This window comes from Panthera tigris, chromosome C1 (genome assembly GCF_018350195.1).
Source record: "Panthera tigris isolate Pti1 chromosome C1, P.tigris_Pti1_mat1.1, whole genome shotgun sequence".
NCBI classification, from domain to species: Eukaryota; Metazoa; Chordata; class Mammalia; order Carnivora; family Felidae; genus Panthera; species Panthera tigris.
The window spans coordinates 17,769,048-17,793,226 of NC_056667.1; the positions used below are offsets into that span (position 1 = coordinate 17,769,048).

General features: G+C 56.9%; 1 protein-coding gene and 1 long non-coding RNA gene across 2 annotated transcripts in view; one reads left to right on the top strand and one right to left on the bottom strand.

Annotated features, from left to right (window-relative positions):
• The window catches only part of MYOM3 (myomesin 3), a 43,521-nt gene extending 20,551 nt beyond the window's left edge, over positions 1–22,970 (bottom strand). The window contains exons 1-14 of the mRNA XM_042996392.1: positions 22,469–22,970; positions 21,718–21,877; positions 20,815–20,972; positions 16,514–16,609; positions 14,801–14,889; positions 12,775–12,819; positions 12,169–12,309; positions 10,838–10,999; positions 10,045–10,186; positions 8,860–9,059; positions 7,676–7,729; positions 7,164–7,291; positions 4,319–4,502; positions 2,782–2,956 (exon numbers count right to left, since the gene is read on the bottom strand). Coding sequence (XP_042852326.1) covers positions 2,782–2,956; positions 4,319–4,502; positions 7,164–7,291; positions 7,676–7,729; positions 8,860–9,059; positions 10,045–10,186; positions 10,838–10,999; positions 12,169–12,309; positions 12,775–12,819; positions 14,801–14,889; positions 16,514–16,609; positions 20,815–20,972; positions 21,718–21,877; positions 22,469–22,611 — 1,877 coding nt within the window. The 5' untranslated portion in view covers positions 22,612–22,970. The remainder of the gene's footprint in view (positions 1–2,781; positions 2,957–4,318; positions 4,503–7,163; positions 7,292–7,675; positions 7,730–8,859; positions 9,060–10,044; positions 10,187–10,837; positions 11,000–12,168; positions 12,310–12,774; positions 12,820–14,800; positions 14,890–16,513; positions 16,610–20,814; positions 20,973–21,717; positions 21,878–22,468) is intronic.
• LOC122241171 lies at positions 8,887–19,898 on the top strand. Its single transcript, XR_006221167.1, has 6 exons — positions 8,887–9,335; positions 14,730–14,861; positions 15,715–15,799; positions 16,281–16,428; positions 16,733–17,454; positions 19,614–19,898. It is a non-coding gene; the product is annotated as an uncharacterized LOC122241171 (long non-coding RNA).
• Positions 22,971–24,179: the final 1,209 nt, after the last annotated feature.

The following is a 24,179-nucleotide window of genomic DNA, read 5'->3' on the forward strand; positions in this document are numbered from 1 at the left end:
ACTCACAAACTGTGAGATCATGACCTGAGCCAAAGTCGGACGCTTAACTGACTGAGTCATCCAGGTGCCCCTTAAGTACATTTTTTATTGATTTTGAGAGAGAGGCAGAGAGAGCGAGTGGGAGGGGGTAGAGAGAGAGGGAGAGAGACGATCCCAAATAGGCTCTGCACCGTTAGCACTGAGCCCAATGCAGGGCTCGAACCCATGGATCGTGAGATCACGACCTGAGCCGAAATCAAGAGTCGGACGCTTAACTTACTGAGCCACCCCGGCCCCCCTAGGGCCAGTTCATGCCTAAAGATTATTGCCTCTGCCTCCAGAGTGATGCCCGCACCCTGGATGGTGAGTTATTAAGATTTTTAAAGGTTGGAGGAAGGTGGTCAAAAGGTACAAACTTCCAGTTATAAAGTAAATCAGTACTCGGGATGGAATACACAATGTGGGGACCACAGTTATTACCACTGTGTGATATACAGGAAAGTTGTTAAGAGAGTAGGTCCTAAGAGTTCTCATCACAACGAGAAAAATGATTTTTCTTTTTACTGTGTCTATAGAAGATGATGGATGTTAACTAAGCCTATGGTGGTAATCATTTCATAACATACGTAAATCAAACCACCATGCTATTTACCTTGAACTTACACAGACAGTCACGTATGTCTGTTATCTCTCGATAAAACTGGGGGAAAAAAAGATGTTAAAGGGTGTGGCTTTTCCAGAGTCCACCATTAAAATGCAGATATGCTGGGAAAGCTACCCCCCCCCCCCGGGGGCCCAGGCAGCCAACCCCTGAACTGTGCTACCTGGTGTATGTCCAGGACTCTGGGCCTCGTCCTTGAAATACAGCAGTGGTTCATATTATCTGCATGGATTCTGTGATTCTAAAACACAGAATCCTTTCAAAGACCCAGAAAGAGACTTGTCATCCAGAGACATACATCCAGAGACACTCTGGTTTAGACAAAAATGCCCCTTCCTGATAAAACCCAAATGGCAGACCCCTTTTTTCTCTCTTTTCACTTATCGCCAGTTTCCTGTAGCAAATCTTGCTCTACAGGGAGCTTCTCTCAGCCAGCTGTCCCCGATGAGACCTGAGGACCTCAGTCAAGTGTTGACAGCTGACACAGCAGTAAGTTCCCTGCTCAGGGACATGCATGTCTCATGGGGAGCACACCTCAATGAGAGGGATGGAGCATGGAGGGGGGGATGTTGCTCAGGGAGCACCTGGCCAGGGGAGGCTGGGGGTGGCTCCCAGGACCAGCCCCTGCTGACAACAGATGGTGACCATGACAGCAATGACGGCAGCCACGCACACAGGTCTAGCCCTGGCTTTCCCTACAATCTACGTAACCGCAGGCTCTTGTCACAGCACCCTCAGAGGAAGGTACTGTTCTTACCCCTGTTTTGGAGGTACGGATGAAGTTGAATGTCGGAATGCGGAGGGGCCCTTACGGATCAAAGGGTCCAGTTTCTGCACTTTCCCGGTGGGGAGGGCCTCCCCCAGAAGGGAAGAGGAGAGCCAAGGGCACCCGGCCAATTAGAAACACCACCTGGACCACAGCCCAGGCCTCCTGAGTCCCAGAGCAGAGCCTGCCCATTCGTTAGTCATCCGTTAGGACATTCAGACATGGAGCATACAATGAGCCGGGTTCTGTGGGGCCCGGAGGTATGGCAGACTGGGCCCCCACAGTCCAGCGGGGCTCCCTTTATGCCATCACACAAGGCAGCACTCCTGGGCAGTGGTGGTTAGCCTCTTTCCAGCCATGACATATGTAACCGTCAGCACGCACACGTGTGATGAGTTCTCTGGACGTTCCAGAAGAGTGTGCCACCCCTCATGTGTGACGTGTGTCCCAGATGTGCCAATACCTTGAGTAACTCTCTCACCACCCTTGCCTCCCCTCAGGGAAGCACATCAAATGCAAGTTGAAGGAGAGATATTATTCTAGGGACAACCTGGTCACATTTGTCAAAATTTGTCAAAAATCTGATGATTCTCCAACTTGGGAAGTTTTAGCCATAACGAATTATGAGTGACCCCTCACAGCTGACCACGAGATACCAAAGACTTGTGGGGGTCCCAGGTCCTGTCCCTTTTTCTGGGTAAGATAATCAAGGGGCTGGTGGTCAAGAGGAGCCCAGCCAGGTGTGCTCAGGGCCCCCAGTCATCTGATGGAAAAGGAGGGGAGCCCCTGATCCCACAGAACCTCAAAACCGACAGAAGTCAGGAGCCCAGAAGCTTCGAGGTTCACTGCGCCTGCCAGGACCAGGGCCACCGAGTGAGGAGGGAGCCTCTGCGGAGAGGAGAGTCTGGTCCTACCTGCCCAGATGACAGAGGAGGAACCCAGCCTCAGAAGAGCGAGTACCCATGCCGGAGCACCAGGCGAGTGAGGGGTGCGTGCAGAGTCCAAACCCAGGCCTCCCGGGCTGCACCCTCTGCCTCTCTCTGTCTCTAAGCTCCCGGACAGACGAGACCCAGTCCGTCACCTCTGCAGGCAGCAAGCCCTCAGCCAGCGTTTGCTGAGTAAGAGCCCATCCGGTCAAGTTCCAGTTTTCCACTACTAGCTAAGGGACTTTGGCAAGTTACTTAAGAGCTCTATGCCTCAGTTTCTTCATCTGCATAGTGATGAGTCCTAAACTCAGAGCATTGCAGTTAGAATGAACTGACCTAATACAGGAAAAGAGCTTGGAATAGTGCCCAGCGCCCAGTGCCACATTGTGAAACGGCAGGTGCCACGGTCCTTATGGCCCCTCCTTGCAGGAAGGCTGGGGCAAACTCACTTGTTGCCCTGGATGGGTTTGTTGTTAACCGTTTGCCACTCAGATGATCCTGCCTCCCGGGAGTAGATGTAATAGCCCAGGAGCTCTGGGTGGCCTTTCACCGGGTCCCAGGTCAGGGACACAGAGGTCTGCGTGTCTCGGAACGCTTGAACTTGAGCTGGAGGAGGCAGAGTAGCTAAAAAACAGAAACGTGGGTGATGTGATGCTGCAGGGGAGGGGAGGGATGTGGGGAAAGGCTGGGAGGAGCCCCCACCACAATCAAGAGTGGCAGGGGGGTGGCAGTCATGCCCTGGGGCTTTGGGTATTCCCTCCTGGGCCCAGGGGCAGCCCCAGACTATTAGTCTCAAGTTCCCTCCCTCTTACCTCCGAACATCTCTGCTTCCTCATGAAAGCCTCCATTCATTAATCCTTAGTCTCCGTCCCCTCCCTCCCTCACCACTGTCTCTCTCTTTGGCGTGTGTGTGTGTGTGTGTGTGTGTGTGTGTGTGTCTTCTCATTTTGGTATAATAATTTAACTTTTACAATACAGACAAATGCTTTTTATTTCTTCCTCTCTTCCCTCCCCCTCTCCCCTCTTTTTCTCTCCTCGCCTTTTCTGAACTATACAGGAACTTTGCCCCTGACCCTGCCTTCTGGTCCAGAGACTGCCCACATCTGATCACAAACCGCTCACTGGCCAGACTCTGAATCATGTCTATATGTTAACTGGGCCACGATTAAAGAAAAACACCACTTGTCCACCAATCCATCCATACTTGCTATGAGTGTGTGTGTGTGTGTGTGTGTGTGTGTGTGTATACATATATATATATATACTTCCTAAATTAGTGAAACAGATCAAATCTAGGACTTTGCTATCTTCCCCAAAGGGGCCCTGCAGCACTTCAGGCTTTTCTTGGATAGGGCGAGCTGCAGCTGGGTTCCTTAAAGGGCTAGTCAGTCGCGACAGCTGCAGGGAACCTTCTGATCTTATCAAAACCAAAGAACCCCAGAATCCGGGGGCCTCAGAAGAGGGAGGGGCCCTGCGAGGTTGGGACCAGGATGGAGACGCAGCCGGGAGACTCCGAAAGGGGCCGGAGTCGGGAGCGGTACCCAGGCTTTCAGAACCCCAGGTTTGGCAGGTGAGGACGCCAAGGCTTGCGGCTAGGAAATGACTTGCCCAGGCCTGCGCTGTGTTGCTGATGGGAAGCGCCCTGCCTGGGGAGCCAGAGCTTGGAGTGGGACAGCGTTAGAACTGAGGGACCACTTGTTCGCACTCAGCTCCTGTGCTGGACCAGCTGGATTCTGCAACCTGTGAATCGCTGATCTGGAAAAAGTCTCCATACTCTCACGAGCTCCCCACCCAGAGAAACGTTGATTCCTGATGTTCTGAGATCAGGGCTGAGATCGTGCTGCTTGTCAGCTTCGTGATAGGCAGAAGGGGTCAGGGACAGGGAATGGAGCATGGCTTTGTCTCTGCAGCGGTAGAGTCCCCGCTCTGGATGCTGACGGCCTGGCCTGGCTTGGTCTGCCCCCCTCTCCTGCATCACATGGGTACCTGGCTTCCCCTTCAAGGCGATGGGCTCGCTGGGCTCCGATGGATCACTCATGCCATACTGGTTTATTGATCGCACTCTGAAGACATAGGACTTCCCTTTCTCCAGATCCAAAAGGGCGAATCTTGGAGATTTCACAGGAGTTTCTGAGCTGATGGCCTCCCAGGTGCCACTACCTATGACCGACTGTGACAAAGGAAAGAAACCCGCATTAGTTAAGCAGTTGCTTGGGACCGGGCTCTGTGCCCACACAGCTCTCATTAACTTCTAACCCCCGGCCCAGGCTGCCCCTGAACACTGAGTTCTGGATCCCCTATCCCCTCAACATCTCTGCCTGGATGCCTACTGAGCATCTCACCTTCAACATGTCTACAACTTGACTCTGGATCTTGCCCCCAAACCCGCCCATATTTGGTTGGTGGGACCCGTCCTTCTAATCGCTCAGGCCAAAATCCCTGAAGCCATCCTAGGCTCCTTCCCTCTGACCCTCACGTCCCAAATATGCTCTGTCAACAAATTCAGTTGGCTCCACCTTCAGAATCTATCCAGAAACCAACATGGTGTATCACCTTATTGACCCCTGCTACAGCCTTGATCCAAGCCATCAACATCATCATCATCATCATCATCATCATCATCACCACCATCATCTCTCACCTGAGCTATGTCACTCTTTTCTCTAAATGACAATCAGAAGGATCCTTTCAGAACACAAGTCAGATCACATCCCCATCTGTCCATCTGACACCTCCCTCAGGGTGGAAGCTTCTTCATGGCCTGACCCCTGCTACCCATGTGGCCACATCCACTTCTCCCTTCCCCCTGAGCCTCCCTGATCTTCCGGATGGCAACAGGCCCAACTCTTGCCTCTGGGCCTTTGCACTTGCTGGTGTCTTTGCCTGGGATGTTCTTCCCTCCAGAAATCTCTGCTAGTCTCCTCATTTCTTTTAGGCTTTTATTCAAAACTCACCTTCTCAGAGAGGACTCCCCAGCTCCCCATCCAAAAAGTCAGCCAACCCTCCCCCAAATACTTCAACCCCTCTCCCTGCTTTTTGTCTTTCTCCCTAGCACCTACCACTAGTTAATGTGCTAAGTATTTTCCTGACTTATCTTCTTTACCGCCCATCCTGCACCCCCTACTCGAATCTCAGCTCCACGAGCCAGGGGTTTGTCTGTTTTATCCACTGCCAACCCCCCAGGGCCCAGAACAGCACTGGTACATGGGAGGTGCTCAATCTAGGTTTGTGGGACCAACAAGTGAGGCAATGAATACATTCTCACAATAACCCTGCAAGGTACGTGTTAATTTCCCCACCAATGAGAAAACTTGGGTTCAGGGAGTTTCCGTCACTTGACTGAAAGTCACGCATCTAATAACTGGTGTGTCTGGCATTTAAGCTCAGGTGTGGGTGCCTCCAACCTGCTTCCTCTTCACAGCATAAGGGACCCGAAAGGCAGCCATAGATGCTGCATCTCTGGGCACATAGAGGGTGAAGGGCTGAGGGGGGCGGCAGGTGAGTAAGACGCCCAGAGGCCACTACCGCTGGGTATGGCAGTTAAAACCCGGAAGCACTGGGGGAGCTCACTGACCCTGCCCTCTCTGTGCTTTCCCCTCCCAAGGCCCACCTGCCTGTCAGTAGTCCAGAACCCAGCTAGGGGAAAAAAAAAAATCACAATAAAAACCAGGCAATGTTGCTGAGCACCTACTGTGGGCCAGGTTCTATTCTAGTCCTCATGTACTTTAATTAATTTGATCCTCATATTGGCTCTCTAAGGTGCGTACGGTTATTAGCTCTCTTTTACGGAAGAAGAAACTGAGGCACAGAGAGACTAACTAACTTGCCCAAGGTCACACAGCTAGTAAGTAACAGAGACCAGATTTGAACCCAGGCAATCTGACCCCAACATTTTAACCATCACGTGGCTAGAGCCTCACAAAGCAAGTCCTCAACGATGCATGGCTTTCCTATGTGGGAAGACATCACCCGTGCGCATGCAAAGAGAGGCCCATTTGAACAACCCAAACTTTCGCTAACCCTGTGCTGTCCCCCTACTACGTGCCAAGCCATGTGCAGCAAGTAATGAGAAGGTAACTCTGGTCTCTTCCTTCGGGGGAGTCGGAGTCAAGAACGTGTCCCCGGGACGTGTCTACAGGCCCAGAGCTGCGGGCCCAGCTGTGTGCCGCGTCTTATTTCACCCTCTGTTCGATGCTGGAGGAAACTGAGGCTCAGGGAGCTCAGGAAACTGGCTCACACAGCAGAAGTCAGGATTTGAGTTGATCTTAACACCATGCTGTTTTCCACTCTGCCAGCTGCCTCCCCTCCACTGTGAAATCCACTCCCGATGAGCTGCCCGCATCCCCAGACACCTGCCCCCACTTTGTCTGGCTGAGAATTGCCTCCAGTGTTACCCGCCCCTGCCCCCCCTGCTGAGTGAGTGCAGCTGGCCGTGACCCTGGCTCCAGGGTACCCTCCCCGTGTGGCCCTGGCCAGGAAGAGGGGCTTGACTGGATGTGTGACTCCATGCCAGCCAGACTTGGGGGCGGAGAGCTACCCTGGAAATGGTGGATTGTACTTCTGTTATTGTGGTTTGTGTCCCTTAATTCTGTGTATTTCCATGAACGGCCTCGGGAGCTGCCGCCAGTAACTGGCCTGGGAAGGCTGAGGTCACCTCAAAAGGTCTGCCCCGGTGTAGGGCCAATCTCAGCCCTTCCAGGCAGGGATTCCCTTCTAGGGAACACTGCCTGTGGTCTCTCGGTGCTTCCCCCAGCTCCCCCACACCTCCCCGGGTGACAGCATGCCTACTCTTCAGCCTAGCCTGGGGCTGGGGTCCTTGGAGTCTCCATACCTTCTCCAGAGAGTATGTCAGTGGGGCTTTGCCCCGAGGCCTTGGCTCATCCCAGCCCAGAACCACGTAGGCATCACGGATCTCACTGGCGTGGACATTGGTCGGAGGTAAGGGGATGGTCACAAAGTCTGGAATCAGAGTCATCAAGGGGCGGAGACAGGTGGGCTGTCAGAGACCCCTCGTTTCATAGAGGAGGAAACGGGCCCAGAGAGGGGTAGGAACTTGCTCCAGGTCACCCAGCAAGGCCAGGCACAGCCAGGGCGAGAAGCCAGGTCTCCCAATATCCTCCCCAGGGCTTTCCCCGACGTGCTACCTCCTCTACAAGGGGCACAGCAAGATGGGCCACCGTCACCTGAGAACATTGGCCTCCTCCGACTGGACCTCACCGCCCTCCCCTCCCCACACCCCACAGGTGGACAGCTTCTGCCTCTCTGCCAGTTTGTGTCCCAGAGTTTCCAGAACCAAAAGGAAGCTGGAATCGTGAGGCAAAGGGTTAGGAGGTTCACACGTACCTTCAAAATCATCTGTGCTGACCGTGATCTTGTTTCCCAGGTCAAAGGGGATCTCTAGGGTGGAGAATGGAGCACGCTGGGGAATGGAGCATGTTGGGGGAGAAGTAGGGGGTGCAGAGGTTGTGTGTGGCGGGGGGCTAGGGCAGGAGGGGTCAGGGCAGGACCTGCCAACTCTGGGAGCTGATTCCTCGCCCTGTTCCCAGTCCTGGCTTCTGAGCTCCTCCCTGTTTGACCTCAAGCAGGTGCTGTCCGACCCCCAGACTCTCAGGGGTCTAAAGCAGAACACTGCTGTTCTAGACCCTGAGAGGTGCTCTGTCTTCTTGGGGCAAATGGGGACAGAAGGGAAGTAATGTGTCTGGGGTCGGATGGCTAGGGCATGGCGGAGCTGGAGGCAAACCCAAGTCAGACTGACCCCTCAAGGCTGGAAGGGCAGTGGGGGGGCCCCCACCACATGCCCCCAGGCTGACAGATCCTGAAGCAGGGCTGTTTTCCTCCTTCAGATTAAGGGCATCTGAAGAAGGTGTTGTGGTCCTTCCTTAGTTTAACATCTCCTGTGGGCAGATTCATGTTCCTTCCATCAGACTAGCTATACCTTCCCCTTTGGGCTAGGGCTTCCTGAGGACAGCACTGCGCTTCCTCCAACAGCCTAGGGGTTCCTGAGACTGTGTCTCCTCCATCAGACTAGTGGTTCCTGAGACTGTGTCTCCCCCATCAGACTAGGGGTTCCTGAGACTGTGTCTCCTCCATCAGACTAGCAGTTCCTGAGACTGTGTCTCCCCCATCAGACTAGGGGTTCCTGAGACTGTGTCTCCTCCATCAGACTAGCAGTTCCTGAGACTGTGTCTCCCCCATCAGACTAGGGGTTCCTGAGACTGTGTCTCCTCCATCAGACTAGCGGTTCCTGAGACTGTGTCTCCTCCATCAGACTAGTGGTTCCTGGGACTGTCTCTCCCCCATCAGACTAGGGGTTCCTGAGACTGTGTCTCCTCCATCAGACTAGCAGTTCCTGAGACTGTGTCTCCCCCATCAGACTAGCAGTTCCTGAGGGCTGTGTCATGTCTCCCCCTACCCACCTTGGAACAGGGCTTGGAATGGGGGCTGTGCCACCTGTGTCCTGCGTGAGGCAGTCCTCACTGTGCCCTGACTGATGCTCTAGAATGTCCCTTCAGGGCCTCTGTACCCACCTTTCTTTCTCCGGGCTTCGTCATGGTCGCCCATGACAACCAGTTCTGAAGCCTTGGAGGGGAGGCTGGGGCCCGCTCTGCTGACGGCTCTCACCCGGAACCGATAGCTCTGGCCTTCGATGAGGCCTTGGATAGGGCACCGGCAGGTCCCACTGGGGGCCTCGTGGCAGGGCACCCACTGCCCAGACTCGCCCTGGCACCTGTGGGAGAGAGGCCTCAGCTCCAGCCCCAGCCCATGACTCAACCTTCCCGGTGTGAGCCCCTCCGGAGGCCACTTCTCCACCCCAGACTGCCGGCCCAGCTCACTGCTGCCGGTTCCAGTCCCGCTGTCCGTTCAAAAACCTGGCTCGAACCTCGGGCCCCCAGGAGGACTCGCCACCGCCCTCGACACCATGTTGACCAAAACAGCCAGTGCCTCTGTGCAGATTTCCCATGTGCCTGGAGGTGCACTGCACCCTCACAGCCCTCGGTGTCAGGTGGGATTCCCTTCGCTCTACGGACGGGGGATCCACTCTGGGCTCAGACAGTGGGACAAGCCGTGAGTCATGTGGCTCGGGAGTGGCAGTTAGGATTTCACCCAAGGGCTGTCCCCGTTGGCGTGTGTTCCAGATCGACTCTCAGGGTGCGGGCTCTCTGTGCCCTCTGGGTGCCCTGTCCTCCGGCGGTTCCCTAGCACACGCTGAGGCCGGACGGGGCGCTGGGCGCTTGGGGTCTAAATCCTGACTCTACCGCTGATGAGCAGATGCCTTGGGCAATCACCCTGTGTCACACAGTCTGTGCGGGACCGGGTGCTACCTCAAGCTGGGGCCTCACAGCTGGCAGCATTCGAAGAAGGTGGGATGTCGGGCCCCTCCCCTTCCTACTGTGCCCCCTCCCTCCGGGTCAGCGCTGTCCTGTCCCTGCCTGGCACTCAGGGAGGAAAGTAGCCACCATTTCCCCTCGTGCTCCATTTCAAGCACTTACCGTTTCCCCTCCCAGGGTCCAGAGGGCTGGCTCTGCTGGTGGAATCCCAGATTTGGAGGCATGGACACCCCTCCCTAGCCCCTAAATTATGCAACCTGGTCTACCTCCTGCCCTGCTCCGAGGCCAAGCATGGGGCTCCCTCTTTCCTGTGGCCCCCACTCCTGTTGTCACAACCAGGCAGAGGTCTCCCTGGGGGCTCTGCCACTCAGGAGGCTGACTCACCGCTCGATGGAGTAGCCGGTGATGGGGCTGCCCCGGGTGTCGCTGGGCGGGGTCCAGGTCAGGATGAGGCAGTCTCTGTTCACATTCAGGCAGCGGACGTTCAGAGGGGAGCCTGGGGCCCCCGGCTTCTCGGCTGCCGCATCTGAAACCCAGAGCGGAGGGTTGGGGGGCGAGGGGAGGACGGGGAAGGTTCTTCTAGTCCGCGTCTACTTGGCAACTGACCCCCCCCCCCCGTCCAACAACCTCTCCCGCTTGAACCCTCCAGGGCTCGGTTTTGGTTTTGAGGACCAGGACCTGCATAATGATGGTCTCCTCCTTTTTAGCAACAGCATCTGGGGGGCTGTGGGAGTGCCAATTCCTAGGGGCCCATTCTACTCCAGGCCCCTGAAGGATCAGTGTAATTAATCCCTGAGCCCCGGGGCATCCCCCCATTTTGTGGACGGGGACACTGAGCCTCAGAGAGATAAAGTGATTTGCCCAAGGCTACCCAGCTAGTGAAGCGGCAAAGCCAGGATCTGAAACCAGATCGAAGACCAAGAGGCAGAACTCACCAGGTGCTAGAGTCATTCTAGCCCATGCTCAGCCCTCCCTCCACAGCTCCCACTGAGTCTGAGACTCAGCTGTGTCCTAGGGTCACAGGATGTAACAGGGATTCTTAGAGACTCTCACTCAACACCGCTACTTATAACAGGGAAACTGAGACCCCAAGAGGGTGGAAAACTCACCTAAGGTCCCACAGCCAATTTGGTCTCTGGGCTCCAGCTACGCTTCCTACCCGCCAAGCCCCTCTCACCTCTCACAAACACATAGGCGCTCTGATCCTGGGGCCCGAAGGGCGAAGGCACCTGGACAGTATAGAGCCCCTCATCCTCCTTGTAGGCACAGGACACCTTCAGGAATGCCTGGCGGTCTGCGTAGAGGATCTGTCGGCGACCCGAGGGTCTCAGTAGTCTCCCTGAGGAGGGGAGGGGTCCAGTGTGAGCTCTGGCCTCATCTGGGAACCGTTAGGTGGTCTGGGGGTTTAGGCAGAGGCATGGCTGATGTGGCTGGAGTGGCTGTAGCCTGTGGCTTGGCTGGGGACTTGGGGAGGGGGTGGTGGCCTCCAGGGCTCTGCCAAGCTAGCCCTGAACTCTCCTCTGTCTTGGGAGCAGGGCAGGGTCCAGGGAAGGGGACAGTGGGAATGGGAGTTTAGGGAAGCGGTCGGCAGCTCAGTGAGGCGTTGGAGGTGCTGTGAGGAAACAGGAACAGGAGAGACGGGGCCCTTTGTGAGGCCGGTGTCTCTGCGGGGCAGCTGGGGGCTCACTGTGTGTGTTGGGGGCTCAGTGGGTGGGAGCTGGAGACTCACTGAGGGAGCCGGGGTGTCCGTGAGGAGGGCAGAGGACTCGCTGAGGGGGGTAGGGTCAGTGAAGGGAGCGGGGACTCAGTTGTGTGACCGTAACGAGAGGGATGGGGCTTCAGCGAAGGCACTCTGGGGCTCCGGGAGGGCGTCCGGCCCCGAGGCCACACTGTAGGGCCATCCTGTTCTCCATGCCTCCCTCCTGTCAGGACCTCTGTTCTAGAAGATGTACAGGTTTGGGAAGACATCTCAGCCTTATTGCAACTGTTTCTCAGGGCTTCCTGTGGCTTCCCCACCCTTCTGACCCCCTGCCACCAGCAGGTGCAGTCTCCCTAGCGGGGGCTGGCTGGGGGCTGTTCTCCTTGACCTGTGGCTGCAGGCCTGGTCACAGGTGGGGAAGGAGGTCCTGCCATCCTTCTCCTCCCTGGCTGTCAACGGGAGTGGCTATGACTGTGTTTCAGCTTCCTCCCTCCTCCTACATGAAGAGTCCCTTGAATTCAGGCACATCTGCCCATTCCTGCCCTGGCACCCAGCACGGGGCCTGGCACCCACAGGGGCTTGCTGACCCTCTCTCTGTAGGGTGACCGGATCTGAATCCACCTGCCCTCTGCTCCTGCTTTCTTCTCCCTCTTCAGCACTCATTACTCAGCGTGTACTTGGGCAGGGGCGTAGCTCACTTCCTCTCTCCCCTGACCCAGGGACCAGTGTTGGGGTGGAGCCATGGCTCTAGCCCCTCTCTGGCTTCCACCGCTGCCTCTGAAGGCTGGAGACCAGGACGGCGTCCTCACCATCTCGGTACCACTGGATGTTCTGCTCAGCATCTAACACATCATCCGAAAATAAGCAGGACAGGGAGAAGGGTTCCTTCTCTCGGGCAAAGACCGGCTTCAGCACCGATGTGAATTCCACGCTGGGGCCAAACATCAGTCCTGGGGTGGGAACAGAAGTGAGGTCAGCAGCCTTCTGAGGCCACCCGCCTAGCCCGGGACATCCCACTCCTCTGGGTCAGGATTCACAGTCTCCGAGGTGGTCTTAAGGAGGAAAGAGAGGCCCGGTCCTGGAGGGTGGTGGAGGTGGGGCAGAGATTTCTCTAGGTGGGATCAGATGAAGCAAAATAGTAACTAGCCAGAGTCATGTCCATTTGTCTGTTTGGCTTTGCCTTTCTCACTCAGCTTTGGCCCCTGGACAGCTCGGCAGCTGGGGGCAGCACCTGGGGACAACGCCCCCCCCCCCCCCCCCACCAAGTCAGTGTGCAAGTATGAACAGCTCATATGCAATGACATGCCTTTGTGGGCAATGGGTGGCTAATTGTCTAAAGGGGGCTTTGGAAGGTCTGACGAGGAGCCCAGACCCCTCCCCCTCCCCGAAGGCCGTTCCGCCCTGAGCCTCCTTACTTTTAAAGATCTCTGAATCGAAGCCAGCATCCTTCCCCACGTAGGCTGAAAGTCCAAGGCAAATGGAGTTTGAGAAGGTTCAGACCTCACATTCCTACTAGATTAGAGGTGTGGGTTTGGGTGTGGGTTTGAGTCCTCCTGGTGGGTCCATCTTTGGCTGCTGGAAGTTCCTTCACCCCTATGGGCCTCTACTCCTTTCTTGGTAAAAGGCAGACAGTGGTTCCTAGCTGGTGGTCGTGGGGTTCTGACTAAGTGAGTTCACATGAACCAAGCCCTCAGCCAGAGCCTGACACATAGCTGGTGCCCAATAAATGGTGGCTTTTTCATCCTCTGCCCAAACCCACTGCCAGGATCACACAGTATCCATCGAAGCCAAGTCTGGTCGGACCGGGATTTCTGGTGCGGTTGGGGACAGTCCGAAGGGGAAGGACAGTGCTCAGAGAGCCATGTGGGGGCTCAAGGGTGAAGTCCAAGGTGATGTGACACAGACCACCAGAGGAGAGCAACAGCTCTTGTTCACGTGGGGTGTCTCACGTGCCACGTATTAACTCATTACATCCTCACGACACCCCGTCTGTTGATGCCGTTATCATCCCCTCATACAGATGAGGAAACTGAGGTGTAATCACCCTGCAAGTACCCCAGAAGCCTGACGCCATGAGGCGACTGGTCCCTGGTAAGGCCCTTCCTGAGTGAGTCCCGGAGAGGGTCAGGAGGCTGCCCAAAGTCACACAAAGTCAGTGACAGACTCAGGATTAGAACCCAGAGCTCCTACCCCCCAACCCAGGGTCTTCTATCAGTTGCTATGGAGACGACAGCCGGGAAGGGGGTGGGAATGACCGTGAACGGGTGCTCCTAGCAGGTGTCTGGCTGGAGTCTGGGGCCAAGAAGCTGAGTGGATCCTAGGGTTGCTGGCCTTGAGGGAGGGAGGGTTGGGGGTCTGGAAGAAGTGATGGGAAGGATGGGTGGACAGAGGGAGGCAGGGCCCTGATGCCTGACCTTGGCTTGACTCTAGGCACAGCCTATAAGGACAGCTCAGATTCCGCAGCCAGCCAGACTGGCAGAGGGGACAATTGCCACCCAAGATCTATTTGGGGAACAGGGCAGAGGGGTGGAGAGGGCTGTGAAGGACAGTTTAACAAGGTCTGGTGAGAGGCAGGGAGGGGGACTGGACTCCAGCCTGTCTACTGACCAGGGAGTGTGTGTGTGTGTGCATGTGTGTGTGTGCGTGTGTGTGCACGAACATGCTCACACATGCAGCCTCTCTCTCAGGGCCCTGAAGGCAAGGCAGCATTCTCCTGGGCCCAGAGCTGTGGCTTCCTGGGTACACGCTGCCCTGGTCATGGGGTGGGGGGACACAGAGTTATCCCTTCCCAAAGCCTCCTACTCGTCAAGCTTTACCTATACCGTGGCATTTAATCAGCCTAAGCACCTGAGCCAGGTAGAAGGCATCCCCCTTACAGGCCTGGCAGCTCAGAGAAGTGGAGTGAGGTGGTCCAGGCTCACTCAGCCAGTCAGTGGCAGAGCCAGCAAGCATATGGACGCGGGTCTGGCTGACTCCTGAGTGTCTCCCCTGCTTTACGCTGTCATTTCAGACGCCCCCGGGGGAACCTCCAGGATTCGGAATCACACCAATTGGGAACTGCACAACTGGGAAATATGCACCAGCACCCAGATGGGGCAGTGAGGTCAAGAGGCGAGTTGGTAGGGCTCAGCCTTTCCCCCTGAGGACCCCTCAGGAGGGCTGGCAGGGCCAGGCCACTCTTCCAGGGGCCCTGAGTTAGATCCGGACCCGAGTCCCACCTAACAAGATGAGCATGCTCTGAGGGAGCAGTCTGAGGGAGGCGACTCTCACTTGCTCCAAAGGCCCCAGGGAAGCGAGTCTCTGTGGCTGTCCAGGTCACCTGATCCCAGGTGACCCCCGTGTCAAGGGCCCTTCCTCAATCTGACCACAGATACATGTCCTCGTCTGCTCATCCCGGGTTTGCTGTGCGCCAGCCTGGCCGGCTGGAATGGGAATACTTACTTCGGACGAGGACCTTGGCGAAGGAGGAGGCCTGGCCGTATGCATTCTTCACCTTCACTGTGTAGGTGGCTGCGTCCTCAATGGTGCACCTGAAAAGGAGAGAAGACACCCCCCCCCCGCCCCAAGATTGCTGGGCTCCATCGGAAACTCAAGTCCCCATGTATGGGTAGGAAAGGCGGGGATTAACACGAAGCCCTCGCAGGGGAGACTTTAGGCTTTAGTTCAGGCCCCACCTCTGAAAAGCTATGTGCCTTTGGGCTAGCCACTGCCCTCTGGCATGTCTCAATGTCCTTCTCTGAAAAACTAGGGACATAACACCAGCCTAGTCCACCTCAGGTGAAAATATGATTGTTATTACTGACTGTGTAAGATCAGAGAGGTTAAGTGACTTGCCCAGAGTCACACAGCACCCAGAATTCAACCCAGCCTCAAGGTGACAAGCTCTCTTACAAGGCATAGTCTCCTGCCCTGTCAACACCTCCAAATCAGAATCCTGGAGCAGCAGCAGGGCACGGACTTGCCCAGGGCATACTGCCAGTCGGTGCCAGAACTGGGCCAGATGCCCAGGTGTTCTCAATCTCAGGCCTGGGTCTCATCACCAGTCAGGCCAACCCTGTCTGGTTCCCAGCGGAGCTTGGGCTGGCTGCATTCCAGAGCCACGTGGTGACAGAGCCATCGGTAGAACGTGGCACATCTGGTCCCATAAGCAAGCCGAGGGCTCCTGGGTGTCCCCGCTCTTACCCTGGCTGCCTGGGGCAGGAATCCCTCTTGCTTCTGGAACCAGTCCCACCTGCCCCTCCAGGCAACCCCAGCCCTGCATGTCTTCCCTGACTGTACAGCCCCCGGGGCACATCCCTTTGTGGCACTGAGTGGTCAGACATTTACGTCCACGCATCCCCACTTTGCTTCTGCAGGTAGGATCGATGTCCTGTCCACAGTCGTGTCTCTGAAGTCCAAGCTGGCTGAGATGGAGGGACTGGCGTAGTGGAAAGAACCCAGGTGGGGAGAACGGCCTCCAACCCGGGCCCTGCCCTGCACGAACCGTGCAAGACCCCTGACCCTTGGAGCCTGGGTTTCCTGTCCCGTAACATGGACATAACAATGCCTCCCTGCAAGATCAGCGGTGGGCATTATCAATCGTATGCGCACAAACCTAGCGCAGGGCTCAGCACCGGAGGCCACCACGGGGCAGCTCGTGTGAGCACTGCAGTGCCTGCTCTCGGGAGGACTCTGCTCAAATCCCCCGACGGCCTCCCTCCACGCACGCTGCGTCTCCCTTTAAAACCATGCTTACGGCTCACCATCTCCTGATCGGCCCATCTAACTGCTTCCTCTTGTACTCGTGCGTGCGCGTGCACGTGCGTGCGTGCGGGGACGTGTGATTTCCCTCCTGCAGCGAGGAGCGCCCCCAGCATTCCTAGCTCATCACTCAGTCCTTCCGGCTGGCCCCTGACTCCACGTTACTTCTCGTGTATTCCAGGCATCGGAATCACGCGGGACTGTCTGCCAAATACCAATCCCCAGGCCCCACTCCAGATTAAGACGTCCTTAATCTGCCTCCTGGGAGGCAAGAGGAGGGTCCCTCCCGCGAATCAGTGTTTTCATAAGCACCCCAGGTTCTTCCAAAGGTGAGGCCGACTCAGAAATCCTGCTCTGGCTTCGGTGCTGGTGGGGTCTGGGGGTCATGGGTCTCTCTAGAGCTCACAGTCTCACCTCCTGATCTCCAGCGTCAGCAGCCCATAGTTGTTGGTGATTCGGTACTTTCCGGCGGGGAAGAGGCGGGGATCGATTCGCATGTCGTTTTTGTACCTGTGGAGACACGGTGGTCTGTGGCAGGCTGGGTGGCTCTGAGCGGGAAGGATCTGGAGCCTCTCAGACCTGGATTCTAACCTCAGCTTTGTGCTCTTTACTTGCTTATGTGACCCGAGGCAGCACTTTTTCACTGCACGGAACCTCAGTTGTCCTCATCTGTGAAATGGGAGTAATGAGAGCACTGACCCTCAAAAGGGAGAAGATATGTAAAGCTTTTCTCCTGGGCCCTGGGTACTGTAGATGCTCCTGGGAAGCAGAGAAGAGGGAACCTGTAATTAGGGGTAGCTGCCCCTTCCCCTACCAGAGGTACCCCCGGGGACCTGGGCCCAGCTTTTTCCTCCTCTCTGAGGGTGTTGCCAAGGAAAGTGCCCCCATTTCTGCCTCCCTCATCAACCTCTTAGGATAGCAGTTCTGTAATTGGCGGTCATTATAATCACCGGAGAGAGCTTTGAAAATCTCCATGCCCAGTTTCTGAACACAAGGCTTTGGGAATTCGTATCAGGAGCTGCTCATTGGTCTCCAATAGCCGTTCCCCCTTATTCTAAAGGAACAGGATTCATCACTGGGCCACCCAGTGTGTGACATATTTCCTACCCTCTCCTTCTACTAGGTGTGGCCATGTGACTAAGTCCTGTCAACAGGAAGGAAGTACAAGTGTCACATGGCTGCTACCGATGACCCTTTGTCCCCTTTTCTGTCATTTTCCCCTCCGTCCTACGCCAAGAACGTGGCCCAGGTGGCCGGCATCTCGCACCGGGAAAGACTGGGGCTGCCGGAGTCCCTGAGGGATCTGTGAGCAAAGTTGCCATGGCTGCCCCACCCTGTCTACATCAGGCTCGCAGGTGAAAGAAAAATAAACTTCTTATCTTATTTCAGCCGTTAAAAAAAAATCTCCATGCCCAGGCTGCATCTCAGATCACTCAGATCAGAATTTCTGGGGTGGGGCCCAGGCCAGAAGTATTTTTTCAACTCCCCACGTGACTGCCAAGGGTGGCCCAGCGGATTGCCCCAGCCCACTGCACCCTGGACACGGCCCTCTGTTTTCTGTGGACTCTGGTGTCTTGTTCTCCCTGCTGTGGGCACTGGACTGTGAGGTGGCCTCACCTCTGTCCACAGCCCGTTGCAGGGGTTTGGAAGCCTAAGGGGTCAGGGCTGGCATGTGAAAGTCTGTGAAGGCTGGGAGGCCTGAGTTCTTGACACGGCTGTGTGACCTTGGGCAAGTCAGTCTCCCTCTCTGGGTTCTCTGGGTCAAGAGGCTGCTGCATGGACAGTCAGCCCCCGTGGTGGTTGAGCTTGAAGAGCAGGCTGAAGCCGAGAGAGGGCGCCCCAGCCACAGTCCGATGCCTTCCTGGGACCTGGCTACCCACCCCCCGCACCCTGTTTGTGCCCATGGCAACCAAACAGTGCCACACCCACACCCCATCACACAGCCCCTGGGCTGCACCCTCTTCTGAAAGGAGCCCAACTAAGTTTCCTTTGGGGAGAGCAGTGCCTAATCTCGGTACCCAATCTTTTTCCACCTCTCCTAAGCCTGGGGGCCAAAGTCAGGTTCGCCCACCCCCACCTATCAGGAACTTTCCAGACACCTCGGCCCGGCCAGCTTCCATCTTTCCCAGAAAAAAAAAAAAAAAGCAGCAGCTGCAGCTCTGGGCAAGGCCTGGACAGCCAGAGACCTCAGCGCTCATCTTGCCCTCTCTGGGCTCTGGGCTCCTGCCTGAACGACAGGCCCTCGAAGGCATGGGCTGTGCAGATCTCACTGTAAATGGCAGCCAGTCATAAAACAGCATTAAGTGAGACAACAGAGGCCAGGCGCCCAGCCCGGAGCCTGGCTCAGAGAGGCCCTCATAAAAGAGCGAGATTTTTATTCTTTCTCTAAATGTTCTTTCTTCGCATATTTTGGTATTGGATTTTACTTTTTAAGGCTGCTTGCTTGGCCTGGGAGACGGAGTCTGGTATCAGATAGAATCATGGCCAGGGCCCATGTCTGCAGAGTTAACATGGCTAGACTGGGCTTTGCCTAACTTGTCCTGCTGGTACCCCTGCATTCAGGAAGTGCTCAATGATTGCTGAATGAATGTACTTGCCTGACCAACCCAGTGTGCCAGGATCTTCCTCTCGAGCTGGGGGCTGGGTGTCTGCCGGGGCCTGGACAGAGCCCCGGAGGCCAGTCCCAGGACAGTGAGTGGCTCTGCCCAAAGTGATCGATGATGAAAAACCAGACCCCCCAAACCAGGAGCACCAGGGGCCACACGAGTCCCTCCTGCTGGAGGTGGGCCTGGCCTTGCTTCCAGCACTTACCACACTCAGCGACCTGTTGTGGCAACATTGCTGGCAGGGGTGGAAATGAGTCCCTTTCCTGAGAAGCTCCCACGGAATGCCTTAGATATGGGCCTAAGTGCCAGGGCAGGGCAGGGCTTGGCTGCCAGGCAGGACAGCTGAGGTACTGACCCCCCCCCCCCCCCCCCCCCCCCCCCCCCCCCCGCCTTAGCCCAGGCCAGCTGGCGGGAGCCGTCCTCCTACCTGACCAGCCACTTACAGGCAGGGACTGCCTCGGTCCCCACGGAAAGCCAGCACTCAACGTGAATTCTAGCCCCTGGCACACTTTTTTGAATGAATGTCATCTGGCCATGACCAGCCCCGATGCCAACTCCCTTAACGCCTTTCTTGATTGGTCCTGGCCCAAGGGCTTTCCATTTCTCTGACTTCCGAGGAATGATTTGTGCTTCAAGGGAAAATAACAATTGCAAGGATGACTTTCCTACTCTCTAAGCCAACTGGGAAGAGGCTGGGAGGAGATCTGAGTTTGAATTCTGACTTAAACTGGCTGTGTGACCTGAGGAGTAGACAAGTCACATTACCTCTCTGAGCCATGGGTGGCCGGCCACAGGGCTCAAACAAGAAGAAAGTGTGCTGGGTCAGTAAAAATGGGTTCAAGTATAAGATGTTGCTGTTTCCTTTGTGATCCCTGTCATTTGTGTGCTTATCCCCTCTCTCCTACTAGACCACGGTGTATTCACCCTCAAGATCTGGCTTATGTGTTGCCTCCTCTGAGAAGACTTCCCGGATCCTCAGGAGGAGGGGGGATGGGGGAGGCAGCCACTTCATCACCTTTATCTTTACTCTTATTTCAAATTACACCCATGAATGCACTTCTCTCTGAGTTGACATTTCTCTTCTGGGCTGAAAGTTCTTTGAGGGAAGACTGTGTGTGGTTCGGGCCTGGGGCAGATTATGCTCCTGGTAACTATTTGTTGAAATCCTTTCCTTCTCCCCCAGAATGTCTGACTCCCTGCCGAAAGACCCAGAGGGAGCTCGGTAAACAGTGGCTCAGCTGCACGAACGATCCCTCCAGTTAGGACTGAGGGCCCCCAAGCTGCCACGCCCACCTCCGCCTCCGCCACGCCCACCTCCACCTCCGCTACGCCCACCTCCACCTCCGCCACGCCCACCACCACCTCCACCACGCCCAGTCCGAGGACACCTCCCACCTCCCCGCCCCTCCCTCTGCCAGCAAGGCCTAGATTGTAGCTCTGCTATGGTTACAGTCCCAGGAAGAGCATCTTCTGCTTTCCCAGCACCTTTCAAGTTCTGAGGGCTTCCACGTAGCTGTGGCATTAGATCCTCACCACATGCAGGCTGGGCAGGAGGCCTTCAACCCATTTTACAGAACAGGAAACTGAAGCAGGACCAGAGAGGTTGTGGTGTGACCGAGACCACCCACTGAGTTAGTAGAGAGAGCTGGGACTGGACACAGGGCTCTCACTCCAGGTCTGAGCTCCTGGGGTGGGGGTGGGGGGGCTGCCTTCCCCGCCTCCCCTCCTGCTCCTCTGCCCCCTGCCCTGCCTCCTGCCGTCATCCTCCTACCCCCGAGACGCCCAGCTCAGAGCAGCTGCCTTCTCATGCCACCAGAATCATATTTTTACAAGTGCTGGCTCCCCAGTGGCCCAGTCTTCCTGCCCCAGGCTGGCTGGGAGGAGGCTAAGAATAACTTGGCCTGAGCCTCCTAGCAGCTGCTGCTCTCTGGGGGGTGGGCAGAGCTCAGGGTCTGTGGGGCTGGGTTCTTCTCAGGCAGCAAGAACTTCTGGGGGAGGAAGTTCACTCCTGGGAGAGAGGTGCTGGTCTGTAAAGAACTCACGCTTGCTCGGAGGCTTGGAGCACGGGGGCAGGGTGAGGACCCCTTCTCTCCTGCCCCGGTGGCTTACCAGGTGACCTGGGGTGGAGGCGAGGCCTGGACAGTGCAGGTCAGCAGAACTGTGGTGTGCTCCCAGACGGCATGGGAGCGCAGAGGGATCCAGAACCAGGGCCCCCGGCCGGAACACAGCTCTCTCAGCTCCTTGGCCTCCCGGACCTTCTCCTCCGTCTGGAGGCGGGAAGGGATCTGTGACTCCCATGAGCCAGGGGATCACATCTCCCCCATCTTTGCTGTCACCTTTCCCCCTGACACTCAGGCTCTGGAGTCACACCCACATGGACTGGAGCCCCCCAGGTACAGGCAGCTGAGAGGCAAGGTGGCACAGAGGGCAGGGGCCTTGGAACAGCTGGCCTGGGGTCAAGGCCAGATTCTGCCACTTCCTACCTGTGAGACCATAGGCAAGTCCTCAGTTTACTCATCTGTAAAATGGGGATGATAACAATATCCCCCCACCTTTCTGTGGGGTTTAGTGAGGATGAAATGAGCTAATATGTGAAAAAACATGGGCACGGAGAAAGCCCATGTATGTATTAGCTGTGGCTCTCTTGCCCTGGGGAGGGGGCACGGAGAGTGGCTTCAGCTCCCTGATGTTTGTCAGGAATAGTGTGTCCTGAGGCTCTTCTGTGTTCTCGGCACTGGCAAGGTCACTGGACAAGCTTAGTCTTGTTCAATGGCCACCCCCACCCCGAGAGTTGATACACCACATACATCTGTTTCACGGATGAGAAAACCGAGGCTCAGCGAGGGGAAGTTGCTTGCCCAGGGTCACACAGCTGGAGGGCTGGGACGCCGGGATTCAAACTGGGTCCAAGACCAGGGCCTGGACTCTTTCCTGAATGTTCAGCTGCCTCTGGAGAAGGGGGTAGATGAGGTGGGCGGCCCGTGATGGGGTGCAGGTCCCAGGACTCCTCACCCGTCGTCTCAGTGCCTTTCGGTCGCGTCTCTGGCGCAGCAGCCACTGGGTCCGAAGGAAGGCGATCTCCGTCCTCTCCCAGTCATTGCCGAAGCCCACCCGCTTCTGCCCTCGCTCCTCCAGCTCCACCGCAGAGGTCTGGCGCCTCAGCTGGGCCTCCCTGTGTGGCAGAGGCCATCAGGGGCCGGGGGCCCGGGGTTCGTGGGGGCACCCCAGCCAGGGCCACCCGTCCTCCCCCACACCCGGCATCACCAGCTGCTCTTTAAGCGTCTTGAGGACAAGAGCGGCTTTTAATCCTCTCTTGCCCCCAAAATACCCGAAATGGGCCCTGCTTACAGTAGGTGCATAATAAGTACTACGGATACCGTTTACAAGGCTCTTTCACAAATTTTTGTTCCTTTTGTCTTCACGACGACCAAGTGGGCAGGAATAGTCCCCCTATTTTACAGAGCAGGGACCTGAGACTTGGTGACTTGGCCAGTACCAGGACCCAGGCCTTCTGGCCCAGGACAGCCTCCCGCTGCTCTCAGGTGAAGCCTCGTGGTGAAGTGGGGACCCCCACCCTCTCCACTGGGGATGGTCCCTCACTACTGCCTGTGGACCCATCCAGAGTGTGGTCTGAGCTCTTGCGCTAGACGTGGAACTTTGGGCAGATTCCTTAAGTCCAGTGTGGCAGTGTAGTGGAGGCAGGGGACTGGCCAGGATGGCCCATTCTCAGCCCAGTGTTCGCCGCAAAGGTCACCTGACTTACCAAGATGTCTCTGAGGAGGCTGTCAGAGCCAGGGCTGCTGCGAGGGCGTAGTCTGCGGCGGTGAACTGAAACTCTTCCTCACTGTCGTGGGAAAAGGGAGTTAATGGCGCCTGCAGGATTGCCTGGGGATCTGGCTGGGGCATCCCTGAGATTAGAGCTGCATCTACCTACCCCTGTCTCAGTACACTAGCAGGCATGGCTGTGCCTCCTCACTGGCTGATCTCTACAAAGCAGGGCTGTACCTCCCCCCTCAGACTGGCATCTCCATAAAGTAGGGCTGTACCTCCCTCCTCAGACTGGCATCTCCATAAAGCAGGGCTGTGCCTCCCCCCTCAGACTGGGATCTCCAAAAGGCAGGGCTGTACCTCCCCCCTCAGACTGGCATCTCCATGAAGTAGGGCTGTACCTCCCCCCTCAGACTGGCATCTCCATAAAGCAGGCTGTGCCTCCCCCCTCAGACTGGGATCTCCAAAAGGCAGGGCTGTACCTCCCCCCTCAGACTGGCATCTCCATGAAGTAGGGCTGTACCTCCCCCCTCAGACTGGCATCTCCATAAAGCAGGCTGTGCCTCCCCCCTCAGACTGGGACCTCCAAAAGGCAGGGCTGTACCTCCCCCCTCAGACTGGCATCTCCATAAAGCAGGGCTGTGCCTCTCCCCTCAGACTGGCATCTCCATAAAGCAGGGGCTGTACCTCCCCCCTCAGACTGGGATCTGCATAAAGCAGGGCTGTGCCTCTCCCCTCAGACTGGCATCTCCATAAAGCAGGGGCTGTACCTCCCCCCTCAGACTGGGATCTCCATAAAGCAGGGCTGTGCCTCCCCCCTCAGACTGGGATCTCCAAAAGGCAGGGCTGTACCTCCCCCCTCAGACTGGGATCTCCATAAAGCAGGGTTGTGCCTCCCCCCTCAGACTGGCATCTCCATAAAGCAGGCTATGCCTCCCTCCTCAGACTGGCATCTCCATAAAGCAGGGCTATGCCTCCCCCCTCAGACTGGAATCTCCAAAAGGCAGGGCTGTACCTCCCCCCTCAGACTGGCATCTCCATAAAACAGGGCTGTGCTCCCCCCCCCCCCAGACTGGGGACCCCTAGCGGGTAGGGCAATGGCTGGGGTGGGGTCCCTGATGATCCCACCTGGTGCGGAAGGTTCTCCTCCGCACTGAGGAACCCATGTGCAGGCGGTGCTGCCGCTCCTCCTTGTGCGCCTCCTCCTGGCGGTGCTCCAGCCGGTGGACGACCTCCACGGCCTGGGGGGGCCGGGGCTCCCCCACATTTCCGGGGCTGTGGGGCAGAGTCATGGCTGCGAGAGCAACAACCTGCGGAGCCAAGGCGCGCGGTCACACCACCAGGCATCCGCCCGTCCCTTCCCCATGTGGTCGTCCCAGCATCCCTGGGGGGGGGGGTGTTTTGTGGGGTGGGCGTTCATGCTCCAGTGGGCAGAGCGGGGCACGGAGGCCGGGGCGGGGCAGGGACCTGGCTAACGGGACAGCGGCAGGCTTCGCACCCTGAGCCTGCCTAACGTCCCGCGTGCAGCTGAGCGAGTGCAGCCCCGCGTCGCGAGCAGCCCCTGGCTTCTAGCTGCAGCCCAGCCTTAGTCTCTCCCGTGACCTGCGCCGAGCCCTCCCTTCTCTGGGCCTCAGCTTCTCAGGTGATGAGCGATCGGACACCGTGATGTCCGAGGGCTGCGCTATGACTCAAGATGGGCAGATGTC